General features: G+C 41.7%; 1 protein-coding gene across 1 annotated transcript in view; it reads left to right on the forward strand.

Annotated features, from left to right (window-relative positions):
* p3h2 (prolyl 3-hydroxylase 2) overlaps positions 1 to 19,817 on the forward strand; it is a 106,263-nt gene extending 86,446 nt beyond the window's left edge. Inside the window, exons 5-16 of the mRNA XM_080733859.1 lie at positions 4,811 to 4,942; positions 8,768 to 8,895; positions 12,013 to 12,102; positions 13,357 to 13,397; positions 13,628 to 13,716; positions 14,563 to 14,690; positions 15,293 to 15,388; positions 16,291 to 16,441; positions 17,322 to 17,439; positions 17,690 to 17,765; positions 18,311 to 18,451; positions 19,180 to 19,817. Coding sequence (XP_080589985.1) covers positions 4,811 to 4,942; positions 8,768 to 8,895; positions 12,013 to 12,102; positions 13,357 to 13,397; positions 13,628 to 13,716; positions 14,563 to 14,690; positions 15,293 to 15,388; positions 16,291 to 16,441; positions 17,322 to 17,439; positions 17,690 to 17,765; positions 18,311 to 18,451; positions 19,180 to 19,290 — 1,301 coding nt within the window. The 3' untranslated portion in view covers positions 19,291 to 19,817. The remainder of the gene's footprint in view (positions 1 to 4,810; positions 4,943 to 8,767; positions 8,896 to 12,012; positions 12,103 to 13,356; positions 13,398 to 13,627; positions 13,717 to 14,562; positions 14,691 to 15,292; positions 15,389 to 16,290; positions 16,442 to 17,321; positions 17,440 to 17,689; positions 17,766 to 18,310; positions 18,452 to 19,179) is intronic.
* The last annotated feature ends 201 nt before the right edge of the window (positions 19,818 to 20,018 follow it).

Here is a 20,018-nt window from a genome sequence, read left to right on the forward strand (position 1 = left end):
ATTTGGCTGCCAGAGTAAATGAAAAACCTGGGATTGCAGTTTTGAACACAGCCAATCAAGGGTGTTCTGGTGTTTTTTATTTTTATTCTTTTATTTTTTGTTCTCCTCGTCCTTTTTCTTTTTTCCACTCTTTCAACCACCAGTGTTCAAAAGTTTTACCACATGCACCCTTGTTTTTCAGTAATTGAGAAATGTTTCTTTTAAGGAGGTTTTAGCTCATTTTACTTTTACCATTTGTACACTTGTTTTTCCATAATTTAGGTGCTCTTAGGAGGGTTTTAGCCCCTATTTTATATTTGAAGAGGACTTAATATATGGTTACAGGTCGTATCAGTACAGAATCCTGAGATAAATACACCCCGTGTTTGGACTTCATATATGGTCACAGGCCGTATCAGTACAGAATCCTGAGCTAAAATACACCCCGTGTTTGGACTTCATGTATGGTTATAGGCCGTATCAGTACAGAATCCTGAGCTAAAATACACCCCGTGTTTGGACTTCATGTATGGTTATAGGCCGTATCAGTACAGAATCCTGAGCTAAAATACACCCCGTGTTTGGACTTCATATATGGTTATAGGTCGTATCAGTACAGAATCCTGAGCTAAAATACACCCTGTGTTTGGACTTCATATATGGTTACAAGCCGTATCAATAAAGTATCCTGAGCTAAAATACACCCTGTGTTTGTACTTCATATATGGTTATAGGTCGTATCAGTACAGAATCCTGAGCTAAAATACACCCTGTGTTTGGACTTCATATATGGTTACTGGCCGTATCAATAAAGTATCCTGAGCTAAAATACACCCTGTGTTTGGACGTCATATATGGTTATAGGTCGTATCAGTACAGAATCCTGAGCTAAAATACACCCTGTGTTTGGACTTCATATATGGTTACAGGCCGTATCAATAAAGTATCCTGAGCTAAAATACACCCTGTGTTTGGACTTCATATATGGTTACAGGTTGTATCAATACAGAATCCTGAGCTAAAATACACCAAGTGTTTGGATTTGAAATATGGTCACAGGTCATATCAATACAGTATCCTGAGCTAAAATATATCTGGTGTTTGGACTTGAAATATGGTCACAGGTCGTATCAAGACAGTATCCTGAGCTAACAAACACCCAGTGTTTGGACTTGAAACATGGTCACAGGTCGTATCAATACAGTATCCTGAGCTAAAATACACCTGGCGTTTGAACTTAAAATATGGTTAGAGGTTGTATCAATACATTGGATATGAGTTATGACTCATCTCCAGAAATGACAACTGTCCATTTCTGATGAGATATTTTAGACACTGCCTGGAGTTATTTTCAGAATATGGCATGTGGTCGTATACAGTATCTGGGAAAAGATTAACTCCATATTCTAGCAAGAATAAAGTGGTCCCATATCGGGGGTTCGATATGCTCCGAACATGAAATGTATTTCACTTGCTGTTCGGAGAGTATCCAATCTGGATATCAGCACATATATAGTTACAGGTCATATCAATACAATATATGGATTTAAGATACTTCTGGTGTTTGGACTTGAAATATGGATAGTGGTCATATATGTACAATATCTTGACATTGGATATGAGTTAAGAATCATTTCCAGAAATGACAGCTGTCCATTTCTGATGAGATATTTTAGACAGGGATTAGAGTTATTTTCCGAATATGGCATGTGGTCGTATACAGTATCCGGGATAAAGATTAACTCCATATTCTAGCAAGAATAAAGTGGTCCCATAATGGGGGTTCGATATGCTCCGAACATGAAATGTATTTCACTTGCTGTTCGGAGAGTATCCAATCCGGATATCATCATACATGACTTGTATCTGGTAATATTCGGGCAACGATATCTAGGGATTCTTGGTCTTTTTGCCCAGTGAGTGAAAATTGGGTAACTCATTCTTGGCCTGGCTTTATTTGACTTCTAATCAAGGGATTATTTTCTGTAAGCCCACTGCGGCCGAGAATATGTGATGACAGATAGAGTTTATTTGGCCAAAGGAGGCGTATGTATGTTTTTTCTTCAGCTGAATGTAGTCTGTTATTTATGCTGTATGAGGGAAAAAATACATTTTTGTATGAAAACTTCCTTGTACATTGGCTTAAATCTCTGTGTTTAATCTATGATGGTTTTGAGATTTGAGAAACCAGGTCCCTTTTGCTGCTGTGCGTGGTTCTAGGATGACATAGTTCACCCTTTCTGGTTCCTGGAGAGAGCACAGTTCTCTCTTGGAACGAGTGGTGCTGTCTGCTGTGGCCACTTAAACTTGACCTCACTGTACTCCCACACTCAGGCATGTGGATGCACGCACGCACGGCACGTACAACCAATCGTAGATATTTTCATGCAGACACTCGAGCACATGTGCCCATAAAAAAAACCAATTCAGTGCACACGTTAACAAACACGCGCATCAATCATGCATTCAACTAGTCTGCTGGATGAGACTAGAGGGGGCGATAACAGTTTACTGTGAAATCAGTCTCCTGATAGATGAACAAACTCGTGATTTATCCTCCCTCCAAAGAACAATACGGAGACAAAGTTCCTGCACTCCGTACAATTTATAGTAGATGTACTTGTGATCTACAGTATGTTACGATCGTGACAATGATATCATGTCTGTTTAATTTGATACAGATCAGGACTGCCCACTTCCACTGTCTGTTTTCCATTAGGTTCACTTTGTTTTCAGTTTGCGTTTTCAACACAAAACATCGCATTTCTCCAAATGTGGGCCCTCGTAAAAGCACTGGGTTGTTACTAAGGGAACAGTTAATAGCTGTTTATAGTTAGCATGTTTTGATCTACGTTTTTGATGCAGCAGTTGTGAAGCTGAGCCTGCGGCTGTTCCGTTTGGTTCACCTCATCAATGTTGTTTCCTACAAAGGCTACCTCTAGAGTCAAGGTAAACTTTGTGGGGAAAACAACAAACGGCTAGATTCCATGTTTATATGGCAATCTGTCTCTGTCAAAAGGAGACCACAATTACCAGTTCAAGTACCTTATGATCTACCTGATGGCCATACTGTAGGACATGATGCTGGGTTTGGTTTATTTAGTTTATACTGTAGACCAGTGATACTCAAACTCAGTCCCGCGGGCCACTTCCCGGCCCGTGGCACAATTTTGATTGGCCCACCAATCAATCAATCAAACAAACAATCAATCATTAAAAAAAGAGAAACTTAAAAAAAATACATAATGAATGTTTTAGCTTGCATTTTACCATCTCATGCTAATTCAATGCCACTATGTTTAATGCCAGAAAACAGCGTCAGTTGTCAAGATGAACAATATAAAGCACCAAATGAAAGATAGAAGTTATCAATTATTATAAAGTTGTCATTTTATCAACTGACCCCTTGCCATTTGTAATGTGGCCCCCAGGTTCAGCTATTTAAGTATCCCTGCTGTAGACTCAATTCAAATGTCATTTTCCACAAATTCTATTTTGACTTCTGAGTTTTGGAAAGGGGGGGGGACGGCATTGTTTTCTCTTAGCTGTATAACAATGTGCTATGGAGCGGTCTCTAATGCCTTGGGCACTTATTACATTATTACTTACATTATTAAAATGAAACTGAAATCTCCCCATAATAAAAACATACACTCAACACAATATACCACTGGAAAATCAGACTCATGGACTTCCTCTCTGATATCTTCCTGAAATTTCATTTTATTTTTAAAGATTTTTGGTTTTGTTTTTTATTTTTGGCTTTTATGCCTTTATTGATACAGTAGGTTGACAGGAAATGGGGGAGAGAGAGGAGTGGGGAGTGACAGCAAAGGCTGTCGGGACTCTAACCCGTGACATGCTGTCAGGCTGCAGTGCTGCGCCAGCATCCCAGGCCATTTCATTTCATTTTGGTCTAAATGCGATATCGACAGGAGTTTTTGCCATTTTGCACCCAATTTAACATCAAAGTATCAGCACTCGCCAGCTCCAAAGTCTCTTTTCCTCACTCCAGTGTTCAGACATGGCCTAATAGTTCACTGTTCCAAACAGGGGCTGTTGTAGAAGGAGCCAGTTATATCAGAAGGGTAATACTAATGACACAATGTTGTCACTGTGCAGCAGTTAACTAGCTGAGCCACTGTTGGTTTCCATTACACTGGATAATGGCCTATAATGTAAATCTCGCTCTCTTTTTTTTTGTCAGTTTTTGAATGTATCCCATTGCAAGTCAAGTGCCTGCTGCTATCCAATAAGAGGACTGTGCAGTATATCATTGCATTCCCTTTCCCCCTGAGATGACATCACACAGATGAGCTCATCGACAGTCCGTGGTTAATGGCTGTTGGCGTGAGACCACATCATATGGTGTGTTAAATTAGCACCACACCACACAGAGTCCCGGCAGTGCACTGGGCTAACTGTAATATAAATATAGCTAATTATAATGTAAACAGCCAGTAAGGGGACCTGGGGCCACTGCACCTGCAATGTAGGCCAGTTACTGATGTAAGATATTTAAAAAAAAAACGGGATGGCCAATTTACTCAAAAGGGACCGAAAAGTAAAACTATGAATGAAATAACCACCAAATATGCCGGATGCCAGAACTTGTCTAACGTTATAGCAGGCATGAAAATAACATTATATTAGAAACAATTGTATATAATGGGTTAATGTGTTGTATTTCAATGCAGATTTTGAACATTTTCAGTAAGAACCTTCTGAGATACATGTCAATTTAGGTGTCTTAATTGACATGACATTTTTTGAGAACCTCTGCCATAGAGCACCTTGAAGTAACACATGGATCACTTCCATCTCGTTGCAGACCACTTCACTCAGGTTCTTCACTGTGAGCATGAGTGTGTGAGAGATCTGGCCACGCGACCCGGACGACTCTCCCCCATGGAAAACTTCCTGCCCCTGCACTATGACTACCTGCAGTTTGCCTACTTTCAGGGTAAGAGACACACGCACGCACGCACGTGCACGCACGCACGCGCGCGCACACACACACACACACACACACACACACACACCGTGTCTCTCTCTCTCATACACACGCACACATGCACATGCATGTGTGTGTGCAGAAGACGACACACAATATTATTTTGAGGTTATGGAACATGATACCTTTAGTATGACAGCAGATACAAAGCATGAACACATCCATTTAGGGTGCACCACCCTGTGCACTCATTATCATACACAACCAAAAAGAGCGCTACAGACAGGACAGTACACCACACCCAATTTCTTTTATAGGTTATTTCATTTTGAAAAACGAATGTGGGTAATGTTATCATCTACTCAGGCTTTTGTGACACCCCCCCCCCCCCCCCCATTCATTTTATCAGACACAACCTCCTTCCTATACAAACCCATTGTAACTTCAAACTCCATTTTAACCATGATGGATTCATCAAAAACACCCGTCCTTGGTTCTGGTGACTTTCTTCATGTATTTTATCAAATTGTTTTATTGTATTTGTATTTCTTTTCATTTTCCCCATTTTGTTTTTAGTAGTTTTTTTTTCTATAGTAGTGCCCTTTTATAATAGTGCCCTCACGTCTTAGGAGGGCACCAGAACCAAGGATGGGTGTTTCGATGAATCTTATCATGAAAGGGAGTTTGATGTTACAATGGGTTTGTATAGGAAGGAGGGGTGTCTGATAAAAACTGTCAGAGGTTCTCACAAAAGCCTGGAGTAGACGATGTTGAAATAATATCCCTTTAAGTCATTATCTTATCTGTGTGTGTGTGTGTGTGTGTGTGTGTGTGTGTGTGTGTGTGTGTGTGTGCGTGCGTGTGCGTGTGTGTGTGACTTAGTGCAGAAGAGGGTGCTGGCAGTACAACACAGGCTGTTGTTAAAACGCCATTGTGTTGAATCTCTGTGAGATCATAAGATTATACTTAATGACCTGTAAGCATGTGGCTCTCATAAAGTCTAAAGTCAAGTGGATCACAGGATCTGTGCAAACACTTTGCTACAGCGTCCAGGTGTGTGTGTGTGTGTGTGTGTGTGTGTGTGTGTGTGTGCGTGCGTGCGTGCGTGCGTGCGTGCGTGCGTGCGTGCGTGTGTGTGTGTGTGCGCGTGCGTGCGTGCTCTTGTTCTGCTATCTTTATGAGGACCATAAGAAGTCCTCACAAGGAATAGAAGGAGGAAAGTGGTCCTCACGTTATAATTAGGTGTAGATTAAGGTTACAGTTTAAGTTTAGGTTTATATGGGTCCTGGGGTGAATGTGGTTAGTATTGTTGTCCTCACAATAGTTATAGTCACAAAACGGTGTGTCTGGAATCTGGATACTGTGCGCATGTCTTTGGCTGTACACGATGGTCGCTATAAAACTGAAACACTACTTCACAAAGGCTTAACATGCAGTTTTGTGTGGGTTTACGATATCCCAGATGCTCTCTAATACCTGTTAAATCTGCCCTATGAGGGAAGCGTCTGCACATCCTGCTTTCATCGTTCAGACACGTCCATCACTGTTAAAAACAAAGACAAATACAAATATTTCTAAAATATTGATACAGTGGCTTGTTAGTAATCGTTTTTATCAGTAATCGTCTTTTCATTTTTTAACAAATATTTCTTTCCTTCTCAACTTTGAAATTTGCGTTATAAATCAAGTGTTTGGGGTTGCCAGAATGTTTCCCCATAAAATGGGGTCATGGTATAAAAACTTTGTGTGTGGGAATTTATGGGTGTGTTAAATAATGTTCCGTTTGTTCCATCCATTAGCCTTTATGCATTAGAACATGACCGACGGCCCAGTGTTCTGGGTTGGAGTCTGTCTTAAGTCACGTGTCACCTGTCATTGCCTTACTTTCCGCTCACGTCTTTACCTGTCCTGTGCAATGAACCAGAAAATAATCTATGATAAAGCCACTCATCCCCCTGTAGTTCGATGCTCGTGCCCCACAATAGGCCTAGGCTATATACTTTGTCTAGATCTGCTTTTCTTTCTATTTTGTAATAAAATAAATATATCGTCAATGTCAGGCAGAAACCTTGTACTTCCAAGTTTCAAAGTGTATGTTTTTTTTTCTAAATCAAAGCCCTACTTCATCATACAAGAGTGTTGCACAAAAGTTGCGAAAATAGCTGATATACAAGTACACAACGCCTCGCATTGTGTACTTGTAGATCATCTATTTTCACTTTTTTATAATAATAAAAAATGAAAGGTTTTGGACATAAAGGTTTCCACCCGACAACGACGATATATTACACATTTTTATTTGAAAATCACCTCTGAAAATGTTTGACATTTTGAAAAGTTGGCCAATATAGGGATGCCGGGGTTAATGTGGTCAAGTCCACAATGATGTTTTCTCTGGTTTAGTGAGCTGAAATCCCTCAGACTTAAAGGGAGCTGGAAAGCCCAGCAGACACTCTGACCGCAGCTCATGTGCTGTCTAAAAGACTCAGCCAAGACAGGAAATCTTTGGTTAGCCCCTCTCCTTTACAAGCTAGAAAAGCATATGAACATGAGAGACCTACAGAGAGTATATGTACAGTATCATGGAAAAAGGTGCATGGAAGTACAATATATCTTTGTAAGGGCCTGTGTGTGTGTGTGTCTACCTGTTGCCCAGAAGAGACGTCATATATTGAAGGTAGACAGGACAGGATTTAAATCATTGTAGGAGGGCCTCACTCTTGACATGCAACACTGTCTCACTGCCAACACTCTCAACCTGACGACCACAGGCCAGTGGTGAAAGAAGAGGGAGAAACGTGCGTGTGTGTCTGTTTCCACTATCTCAACCAGCCACATCTCATGCTCCGTTGTGGTAATGCTCTTGGAATGTCAGCCGCGATAGATTTCCTCAGCACACGCACGCACGCACGCACGCACGCACGCACGCACGCACGCACGCACGCACGCACGCACGCACACACACACACACACACACACACACACACACAGATCAGGTCTTAGGTAGATCTGTAGACGTGAATCTTGAGTGCTACTTTAACTCAGGTCGTAGGTAGATCTGTAGACGTGAATCTTGAGTGCTACTTTAACTCCTGACAGTCAGATTAGTGGGCATCAGTCAGGTGTGATGACAGCTCCTTGTGTTCATAAGTAAGCCGTGATTTGAAACCAGCCGGTTTTCATTCCATCATCATTTCTCACCTAATCTCTTTGTATTCACCTCACATCCCCCTCTCTCCACCTCCGTCTGTCTAGTCTACTACTTCAACACTCTCCTCCTCCTCTCTCCATTTCTGCTTCCCTCCCTGCCTGTGGGTCTCCCTCTGTCCTTATCTCTGGTCCTCACCTCATATCCCTTATTGTCTTCTACCATCTCTCTCTTCTACCTTCTACAAAGGTTCCTTTAGAAAGGGTCAAATGTCCAGGGGTAGATTGTTTTATCTATCACTGTCGTTTGTTTGGTGTTGTAGAGTGCTTTTAACTATTATATTACTTGCTTGTGAGAGGACCACAACAATGGAAATAAGTCTCAAGAAAGGCTTAGCTGTGTTTTTCCCTGATCTCCTTCTTTTTTGCTTTTAACCCATTAAAGATTTAATTTTAGATTTCTTTGGCTATTGAAAAATTCTTTAGACTTATACAAGCACAAGCGTGTACATCTGCTATCTTGAACGTGTAGAATCGGCCTCAGATCTTAATGGGGTGAACTAAACCCTCTCTCTCTCTCTCTCTCTCTCTCTCTCTCTCTCTCTCTCTCTCTCTCTCTCTCTCTCTCTCTCTCTCTCTCTCTCTCTCTCTCTCTCTCTCTCTCTCTCCATGTCTCTGTCCATACAGTGGGTCACATGGAGGAGGCGTTGCAGTGTGCTCTGTCCTACCTGCTGTTCCATGAGGGAGATGAGTTCATGACGGACAACGTGGATTACTACAGGGAGGTGCTGGGACACCAGGGCCACCCACGAGAGGTCAGACACATGGATGGATGGATGAAATCAAATCAAACTTTATTTATTTAGCACATTTAAAAACAGCAAAAGTGCTGCACAGAAAAACAAAGAACTAAGCATCAACAAGTACAAAAGTAATGTGCACTCACATATCGTCGGTGTTGGGTGGAAACATTGTATGTCCAAATTAAAATTTAAAAATGCAATTTAAAGGAATATAAATAGCCGATAAAAGCTGTAGATTGAATTTATTGTATTGTATTTTCACTGCTGCACACACGGCTTTCTTGTATGAAAGAAGTTGCCATGCCGTGAAGGAGAGTAGAGAGAGAGGAGAGTGGATGGTTGAAGAGCTAAGAGGCAGCATGCTGTTTACTGTATATACTTTGGACAAATGCGCTATTGTTACTTGCCAGAAAGCAGCCTCAGAGGACTTGACTCTCATTCTGACATGATCTCCCTCCAACTGGGTTTATTAAGCCAATATTGCTCTGCCACTGTGATTCATGATGCCACATCATCATTATTTCATCGAACAAATCACCTCCCCCCAGTAATCCTAACAAAGTGACTTATTATAGTCTTGTAGAGTGCCAGTTTATAGAAATGTTGTCGGTAAAATGCGGGTGGAAATATGGGCATTAGGGGTAATGGACAGAATTACCAGCACATTTTATTTTTAGGCACAAGAGACGTTGTCTGTCTTCGACCCAGCCTACCTCTGAAGTCAAGCAGTCTCTTGTTCGGCTCTCCTTTTCCTAGAAAACCCAGTCTTAGAAAGATTCCTCCCAAAGGGCCGGTGTGAATATGGGCTGTGTGTGTGTGTGTGTGTGTGTGTGTGTGTGTGTGTGTGTGTGCGTGTGTGTGTGTGTGTGTGTGTGTGTGTGTGCGTGTGCGTGTGCGTGTGTGCGTGTGTGTGCATGTGCTTGCGTGTATCCTATCCTCTACTTCCAACCATAGGCACCTCATTTGACATGTCCCAGACCGACCTCCTTGACAATCAAAATCCTACTTACTGGGGGACTGTGAGTGTGTGTGGGGGGTATGAGTGAGTGTGCGTGTGCGTGTGTGGGTGGTGCATTTTAGAATGGCCACAGAAATTGGTCGGAACAATTTGAGGACTGTTTGTATTAAAAGGAGGCTGGAAAAGGGAGCACGTTTTCTTCACCCCGTTGCCACAAAAATGCTACTGGCTGCTCGGGTTTCATAACATTCACGATCATCGGCCTGCGCTCGCTGGAACGACCTCCACTTCCCTCCACCCCGCCACCACCTCTTACACAAACACACACACGTGCACACACAACGAGCGATTGTATGTACAGTATAGCCACGTGCACACACAACGAACGATTGTATGTACAGTATACCCACACCCACACACACACACACACACACAAACGGTACCATACACGCATGCATGCATGCTTTCCCTGTCGCCCTGCCTCTCAGGCACACATGCATACTGGCTGCACACACACACACACACACACACACACACACACACACACACACACACACACACACACACACACACACACACACACACTCCTAAGAAAAAGGCTTACTATTCCTGGAAAGTTAGCAAGCTATGATGGAAGTTATTGTTCATGTGTTAATAAAAGAAAATCACACCCAGTGAAGTGAGCGGTGCTTTTTATGAGTTAATTGTATTACGCGTCCTGCGAAGCTTGGCCAATGAGTCAAATGTGGGACATACATGTACTGTATGTACAACCAGACAAACATACATGTACTAAATGTACAACCATACAAAGCCAGATGTAGGAGTGGTTAGCACTGCTCCTGCCTTCCTACCTAATGATGATGTCACTGGTAGGTGAGTATCTGAACCGTCCACAGCCCTCCTATGAGACAGAGTAGAATTTAGTTTTTGTTTTAATTTAATCGTGAGCGTTAGTGAGGACCAATTATATGAAGATAGATTGAAAATGGGTGAAGTCATCCTTTAACCATTAAAGCAAATCCAAATCTTTGTGTGATTTCTTTTTTCTAACCACTTGAACCCTGGTGTCCATATTCTCAGAACTTTAGCCAAAAATTGCAGTTCTACAAGCTCACAACACCTCACGCTGCAAGGCGTTGTGAGCTTGTAGATCGGCTATTTTTGTCAAAGAGATTTAGGGTAAAAAAGAGCAGACTAAGTGCAGAGTGAAAGGTCAAGTTTATTAGCTAATGACTGTTCAAGTGGTTAAATATCTGAAAACACAAATTGACATGAATCCAAAATACACTGATGATTGTGCTGTCAAACAATGAAACTATATAGAATCTATGAACAGGTTGTGGGGGGGTCCCTGCTTCATCTCTCTCAACTAAGGGGTCCTTGGCCTGAAAACGTTGAAGACCCCTGCGTTAAAGGATGACTAAAGTTTAACGCAAGCCCGGGAAAGCAGTCCTTGCTACCGTATAGCATTTTAAATACTTGGGAAACGCCAGGCTTCGCCTCACTGCCAGCAGCCTCCTGTTCTCAGGCCTGGCAGGAAACACCATAGCAAGGAGCTCAGTGTGAGAAACGCCAGGCGGGCAGACAGAAAGGGAGAAGAAAGGGCACCACACTCCATTAACCCTGGCACTGAGGCGAGGAGAAGAGGATAGATTGAGGAAAAGTCTGTTTGGTTGCCTTTACTAGAGCAAGGAATCGTTGAGGATAAGGTTCCCCTCGTGCAGTAAGGGAAGACGGTTTGTTTTGGGAGTTGCTGCTGATGTGGGTGCAGCCTATTCAAAATACTTAACAATAGACACTGGTTTTTAATTCCACCTCATGATCTTGGCATAATACTGTATGTGAACTCTTCTCTGAGCTGTCTCTTTCCCATGTCTCTCTACAGGTAGAAAACTCGAAAATGTAAAAATGGAGTTATGCTGTTTATAAAAATGCATTCTAAATCCTGACCCTAAGTTTTCTGAAGAAATTCAAATATTTGACCCATTTGATTGGATATGTATCTGTGGGACTCGAATCTACACAGTAAAATCATAACTATCAATAATTTGTCTGGAGACCCCCCAGTGTGGGGACCTGTGGGGGTCCCCAGTCCCCACACTGAGAAGCAGTGGAATAAGTGTCTCAGAATGCGTCCTAATGTTGCGATGTTGTGTGCATACCCGCAGAAGGCAGCGTGGTACCTGAGGCGTCACAAGCAGGAGCTGAAGCTGCTCATGATTGGCAGTGACACCATGGGGGTGGAGTTTGTAGAGGGGGTGAGTAAAACAATATATAACTGCAAATGTACCCCTTTCCCCTGTAGATTAGAAGTGTAGCATAAAGCAATATAAGTCCCAAGAGGCTGTGGTATACAGTGAGTTTAGAACAGCTAATATAAGGAGCATTGTTTGACACAACATGGAGCAGATTGCCTAAAACACCTGTGCAGTAGCTGTTCTAAAATCTCTGAACCAGTGTGGTTCTCAGCCTGTACGCCAAAAAACTAATGACAAAATCTGACATTTAGAATAATGTGTTTGGTGCAGTATTACTGTAATCATGTGTTTATAGACCAGTTTCCTGAACGACACATGCGCCGCAGCCATTTCTGCAGCCTGTGGTGGAGTAAAAGTAAAATTATTAAAAATGAGAAATACTCAAGTAAAGTACAAATACTCAAAATTGTACTTAAGTACAGTACTTAAGGCTACACATTACTTTACACTACTGTTTACACGGTTTACACCGCAGAAATCGTGGGCGGCACCCTTTACAGGGTGTCGCTCACGAAATCGTTCTATAGAGTATTTAACATTGGCTTCGAATGCGGCTCAGACAGTCAGTAATAATCAACAAATGGAACTATCGGTTTCAAACCGTTTAATATAGGGTGGGTATTAGTAACAGCATGCTCTCGTTTTAGCCCAAAACCCAAAGACGGTGTGTCATCTAATTGTTTATTGGGAATATATGCTCAAAATTGGCCTTTAAATAGTTTTGAGATGCCAACACCCTCGACACTGTCAGCTACTATTAAAGCAATGCCTCACTGTAACGGTTTTGCTTACAGACAAGAGGAAGTTATGTTATACAATAGGCATTTATATGGAAGGTATAATTTTGTCAACTGGGAGTTGTAACTGCAAGACCAAGTAAGTGAGTCACTGTCTCAGCCTTTCTCACAAGCAGAAGGAAGTTACATCATTACAGTTATTTGGAATTTTGTCACCCATTTCTTAAATCCAGAGCAGAGCTCATGCTGGGCCACTAGCAGCCTTAATGAGCCAGGGAGCTGAGATCAGACCCAGAGCAGTGGAACAGGTGTTTGGAACAGCCTGCAGAACTCACCGCATTGACAGTTAACAGCACCACCTACTGGTCATACAGAGACCTGTGCTGCTTGCAATACAGACTGTGTACACCATTAACTGACACTAGACAACTTTGAGAAATGAATAAATTATGAATTAATTCATTAATTGCATATTGAATACATGCCTTTAAAGTATCAATGATGTGTTCTGTTGTAGCAATACTGGAGTGGCACAGGTGGAAGAGAGCACTCAAACAGGTAAACTGGATTTGGAAAAATATATTTTCTCTTCACATTTACCGTACTGTACATCTTAGCTAGGTGTGGACAACATAAATACTGAAAAGGTCTTATTTCATAATTCTTTAATGGGTGACTAAATACAGATGGTTAATCAATCAAATAATGAATTGATTCCCAACTAGAGTGAAAGTGTATTGTGTGTTCCCAATGTTGTGCGTTATAATTTATGCTCTTTACTTTCCCAGGATCCCCTCTGGTACAGACGGCTGGATGGAGTACGTTCCAATTTCAGAGAAGAAGAACAATACCATAGCTTCCTTACAAAACAGAGAAGGTACCGTGTACAGTGCAAACATCAATCCTAGTCTCCTATATAGTATCTCCGATAAAGGAGGGATGTCAGGTTGAAAGTGGTTAAGTCTGCTTGTGGGTTGTATAAATATTTATTTAAACAATGAAAAGTATTAAGAGCGTGTGACTAAGTACTTTGGACCCATTGGAACACAGGCTTTGTTTCAATTCCAGAAAAGTAATGGTTTTGGACATCCGCCCGACAGTGACAAATGGTATTTACAAACAGTAATGCTTAATCTAGTACGGATGCCTCCCGAGCGTCTCCCTAGGGAGGTCCTCGCTGCACGTCCCACTGGGAGGAGACCCCGGGGCAGACCAAGGACCAGATGGGGGATTATATCTCCACACTGGCCTTTGAACGCCTTGGGATCCCCCAGGAGGAAGTTGCTAATGTTGCTCTGGAGAGGGAAGCCTGGAAATCTCTGTTGGAACTGTTACCCCCGCGACCCGTTTCCGGATAAATGGTTGAAGATGGATGGATAATGCAAGCTGGTGTCTTCCTCTGACACCAGCATGAAACAACGCATAAATCAGGCTGAACTGAACAGGACCTGCTGTACAGTCACAGTGTTCTGCACTGGACCACTGAACTCTGCAAGTCCTGAACAATAGCTGTTTAGTGTGTATTAATTTAGCCTTTTACCAACCATCCCAACCACCCTGAGCTGAAATAACTCTGCATGTACCCCCGCCACAACTTACTCAACCGCAGGCGTTAATAGACATTCAAAGCAGAAGCAACATTTATCAGTGTTCACTTTAGCTTACATTTTCCCACAAGCACAGTTAAGATAACACGCCCAACGTTGTGCTGTGATCTGCCTAGGTGGTCCGCTGCTGTATGACCATGTGCAGCTGGTGCAGAACTCTGCTGCCCTGAATGGAACCCAGAGGGTGCTGCTGGATCACGTCATCTCTGACGAGGAGTGTGCAGACCTCAAATTCCTGGCCCATGTAAGAACGCACACAAGCGAGTGCACTTTTGTCAAATTGTGATTCCACTGACTTACTGTACAGTACTTCCTCTGATTTCTGTGACCAGTTGATGAAAAGGTTGATTCTCGGCTTTTACAAAATACAAGTCCGCATACTGTAACTTTGCAAGCTTCCAGAAAAGGCTTTATTATAGATTAACATTTCGACACAGAAGACACTGAATTTTCGATCTGTGTCGACTGGGAGCTTGCAAAGTTACAGTGTGCAGACTTCTATTTTGTATCTTGCCTTATCCACTGTCGCTCCTGCACATCTCTCTCGTCCATCAGATGAGTTACTTTTATTCTTTCTTTTGTTTTACTGCTTTTAGCATGTGCAGTGTGTATTTGTATGGATTTGTAGCTGAATTAGCCTATATTAATCAATTATCACTGATTCTCCCAATTATTACCTCACAATCACAAATCCACATTTGCATGTAGTGGCATTCAATTAACGATGGACTATTGTTTTATGTAATCATTTTTCTATACTTTTGATTACTGAAATGACCAGACTTGCCCTCAATACTGGAAGGTAATTAGATATTTTATTTGATGTATTGTATGTTTGCCTTCCAGACTATCACCTTGGCAGGAGATGGATACCGAGGCAAGATGTCTCCACACACTCCCAACGAGAAGTTTGAAGGAGCCACTGTACTCAAAGCCCTGCAGGTACAATAGCCATTACACAGAAAGTCAACTTAATACTAGAAATACTAGTTCTGAGAAGGAGAATCACACATTTTAGTTGATCCACACAGGGAACAACTCTAACAAGTTGTTCACACTGTAGGACTTCCAGTATCTTCAGGAAGGTGAAACCCAAACATATGTCAGAAGGCCACGTACATATCCGCCATAATCTTGTCCAAAGCAGTTTTTACTCTGATCAACTCAGATCGAAAACATAAGTCCTTGTACCTAATGAAAGCAATTAACAAATATCTCTTGTGTTCTGAACATTTCATGGAGAAATAATACATGTAGATAGATGATCAGAATTACTGTCCAAGTAATGACAATCTCAGCATGCATTCCATTGCAGTTCTCACTGCAGTCTACGGGACCGTTTCAGTGTAGACGCAGTGTTTTCGTGGGGGTGATGTTTCAGTCATGAGACCGTGGTATTGGTTCATTTATTTCCTAATGTTAGGCAATACATTTTACTACGTTAACACTTAAAAAATCATAATAGTGGTGTTAATTTGTGAAGATTATCTTGCTACAAAAACATGTGTATGTATCATGAACTTTAATTTGCCATAGAGTTCATTTTCAGCAGTAAGCAAAACTTACAATACAAAAATCCCATAGGATAGTATAGGGAACCAGGAAGGTGCTAACTTCTTCTTTCAGTCCTAGAAAAATATGCCATTCCAGGACCACTCTGTTGAAACATTCGTTAATACACTTTTTAAGCTGAGTGTGTGGTTATTTAATGAGGTTTTCATTCTGCCTTTGTGGCAAATTACAGTAGGTGCGTGCACTTACTGTAGATACCTGGAGAATGTAATCCCAAGGAGGTGAGACTGTCATGTTATAATGGTATTGTGTGGTTTTGTTTTGTTGTTCAGTTTGGGTATGAGGGCAGAGTACCACTGGGGAGTGCCCGTCTCTTCTATGAAGTCAGTGAAAGAGCCAGAGGTATTGTCGAGTCTTACTTCCTGCTGAACTCCACCCTGCACTTCTCCTACACACATCTAGTGTGTCGGACAGCCATCACAGGTGAATACATACACATGCACGCGCACACACACACACACAGTTCTGTATTAGACAAAGTTTCATGTTGACAAAATTACAAGCATTAATATATATGCCATGGCTCTCGAATGGCTACACTATGTGTGATAGAGAAGTGCTTCATAAGGAAATGCTGATGAGTCTGATAACACGGCATACCTACAATCAAGTCATATTGAAGAAACAAATCTCAATTTTGGCCAAATATGCCAAAATGTTAGCTTTTCTTTGTCTGGCCAACATACATTTATATAATTGAGGCACTGGCCTTGTCCAAGTTGGTGAATGTCTTGGGTACATATTGTTTGGGTTTAACACCACAGAAGATCATTCTGAGAAGGCCTGTTCAACAGCTCCATTGCAACATTGTAACAAATATTGTTTTTAACGTTTAATATTTTACTTATAGGCCTGTGGTTAGAAGCCAATAAGCACAGTATTTTCTCTGTGTTCTGTGCAGATGCAAAAGAAATATCCTGTCATTGCTGAGTATTACACTAGATGTTGCATTACTGATGTGGGTCTCTAAGCAAGGTTGCTGCTGACAATGTTCAAGCTTATAATGCACATAAGATAAGAGCCATATCTAACTAGCAAAACATGGATTACATCTCTATTCCCTGTAGTTGGAGAACCATGTAGGATGTGACTCACAGAGTTGGCAAGTTGTTCTTTTACATTAGATGCTCCTTTTTAGTTCTATATGGCACAAGCTGTACTGATTCTACTGCTATGTAAAACGAACTGAAAAGACAGTTGACAACCATTGACAACCCATACCGTTAAACAGTACAATTCACCACACTAAAACTAGAGGCCTTAATCTCTGGGATTGTTTGTTTGTGACTTTGTTTGTTTGCAGGCCAACAGGACCACAGGAATGACCTCAGCCACCCCATACATGCTGACAACTGTCTGTTGGACCCTGAGGCCAATGAGTGCTGGAAGGAGCCTCCAGCATACACGTACAGAGACTACAGGTTAGAGCAGTGATTCCCAAACTGGGGGTCCCCAGACTCCCCACATTATTTCGGGGGGTCCCCAGGAGGATTAGCTTAATGTGCAACATTGTATTTTCTCACCCAACGTAAAAAATAAATAAATAGTATAGGGCTTAAGTGGTTCGAACATCTTGAAACTTGGTTTACTGTAAACCATATCATATCCGCCTTTCATTTTATGTTTACTGTGTGGAAGTTACTGATTGTGCTTACTTACTTGTGTCTTCAGTGCACTGCTGTACCTAAATGGAGATTTTGAGGGTGGAGAGTTCATATTCACGGAAATGGATGCCAAAACAGTCACGGTAATTTGTCTTTCTTGTCGTATTTAGCCCTGTGTACAGTAAAAGATCACCAGTGTGCATATTTGTACTATATTTGTTTAAGCTTATTTTCTCCTACACAGATTCATCACTGTGACTTGTATTTAGAATATGTTGACACATTGAGCCACTATTTTGGGCATGTCCTAATGAAAAAGTTCGAAAAAATGTAAAAAAAACAAAACAAACTGAAATGGCAGATCTACAAGCTATTTTTGCCACGTGACACATCATACGACCAAGTATAAAATAGGACCTATAAGTGGTTAATAGTTAGTGGTTCTTATGAACAGTAATAATAATACATCAGACTTATTCAGAAATTGTCAAATCAAACAAAGAAGAAAACACATATTTATTTTCTTATCTCTCTTGCTGCTTCCCTTTCCTCCACCCTCCTTCACTTCCACTCTTGCATGCTTCCTCCCTCCCTTCCTCTGGCCCCCTCTTTCCTTCCCTCTCTTTCCTATGTGTGTGTGCGTGTGCGCGTGCTTGCGTGCGTGCGTGTGTGTGTGTTTTCTCTCCAGGCGTCAGTGAAGCCAAAGTGTGGTCGAATGGTGGGCTTCTCCTCAGGAGGGGAGAACCCCCATGGTGTGAGGGCCGTCACCATGGGACAGAGGTGTGCTGTGGCCCTCTGGTTCACCCTGGATCCCCTCTACAGGGAAATGGTAAACATAGCACACACCAGGACTCTGTTTTCACCAGTGGTAGAAGAAGTACTCAGATTTGTTACTTAACCCATTAACACATGGGATGCCTAACACGTCTGTGAACGTGATAGCGACCCCCATGAAGTGCCGCTGCTCTGTTGTCACGTTCAGTGACGTGTTAACAGGTTACCATGGTAGCCGATAGCCCCTGCGCTGTGGCGGCCGGGAGTGAGCGAAGAAACTCAATTTCCCTCACGGAATACTACATCCAGCGACTTCCGGTGCCCATTGAATTGTATTCATCCTGGCTGCAGAAACATGGATATAGCTCTGCATCTTTTCCCATATTGCGCGTTTGGTCAAAACTATTATGTTTTCTCTGGACATAGCTTACACATGGATCAATAGATAATTTTACACCAGATGGGGCTGTTCATTAACTTGTGAACAATGCAAAAAAGATATGTCAAGCTCCATCAATGGCGCTGTGGAGCAACTAAAAGTAAAAACCTGAGTTGGCTCTGTACTTGGTCTGCTCTTGTTTCCTTTCACACCAAATCTCTTCGCCGGAAATAGCTGATCTAAACGCTCGCGTTCAGCTATTTCTGATGACTGTTTCAGGATAAGGGGGCGCTAGGGTTCAAGTGGATGGTAACTAAACCACTTGTACTCAAAGTGATGTTTGACTTTGACTGAACCCTTTCCCAACCTTTCCTCCTCATCCATCTTTTCTTCCTCAACACCAGGAGAGATTACAAGCAGACGAGGTGATGGAAGCGTTGGACCGCCAGTCTCTCCAGCAGCACCAGCACAACTTCGACCAGGCCTTTAGCATCAACCCTAAGGATGAATTGTAACACCTACTCCTCCCCCTGCCCTCCTTACAGTCAGATCTTTCTATCTATTTTTATCTATTTATTGAATGACCTTTTGGATCAAAACAATTCTATTTTTGTACCATTTTAAAGTGGAAGGGTATTATTAATATTGATCATTGTTGTTGCTTTGTTGTATTGATTTTTATTTTGTTTTATTTTTTATGTTTTTCCTTACATTTTACCGGTGCGAGTAGTACAGTAGATGCCGTATTACAGGACAAACTAAATCTAAACAAAGAGACAATCCCCCCTGAGAGAGATACTGAAATACTGGTATTGTTCAGAGGAGTAAAGTCAAACTATTAGATGTATAGTGATATTATGAGGTGGCCGAAAGTAACTTATAATCACAGATATGTGTGTTCCTTTTGAATGTTGCTGGCGTCGGATAGGTGTGAATAGATGCAGGGTTCCCACGGTCATGAAATTCCTGGAAATATTTTGAAATTAGAAAAATATTTTTCCAGTACTGGAAAAGTTTTGGAATTGATTAAGGGTCCTGGAAGGTCCTGGAAAAAATAGCTATGCATTGTCTTTGGTTATTGATTTTGTTAATAACTCTGAAATGACAAATTTAACATCGGCCAAATTGTCAAATATTATAGCTATTATTATTATTATTAAATAGCAGATCTACATGCTCACAACGCCTCAGCATGTAGAGTGGCTATTTTCACAATAGAACCGTGTTATACAAAATTCCTCAA

This window comes from Nannobrachium achirus, assembly GCF_963921795.1.
Source record: "Nannobrachium achirus genome assembly, chromosome: 1".
Taxonomy (NCBI): domain Eukaryota; kingdom Metazoa; phylum Chordata; class Actinopteri; order Myctophiformes; family Myctophidae; genus Nannobrachium; species Nannobrachium achirus.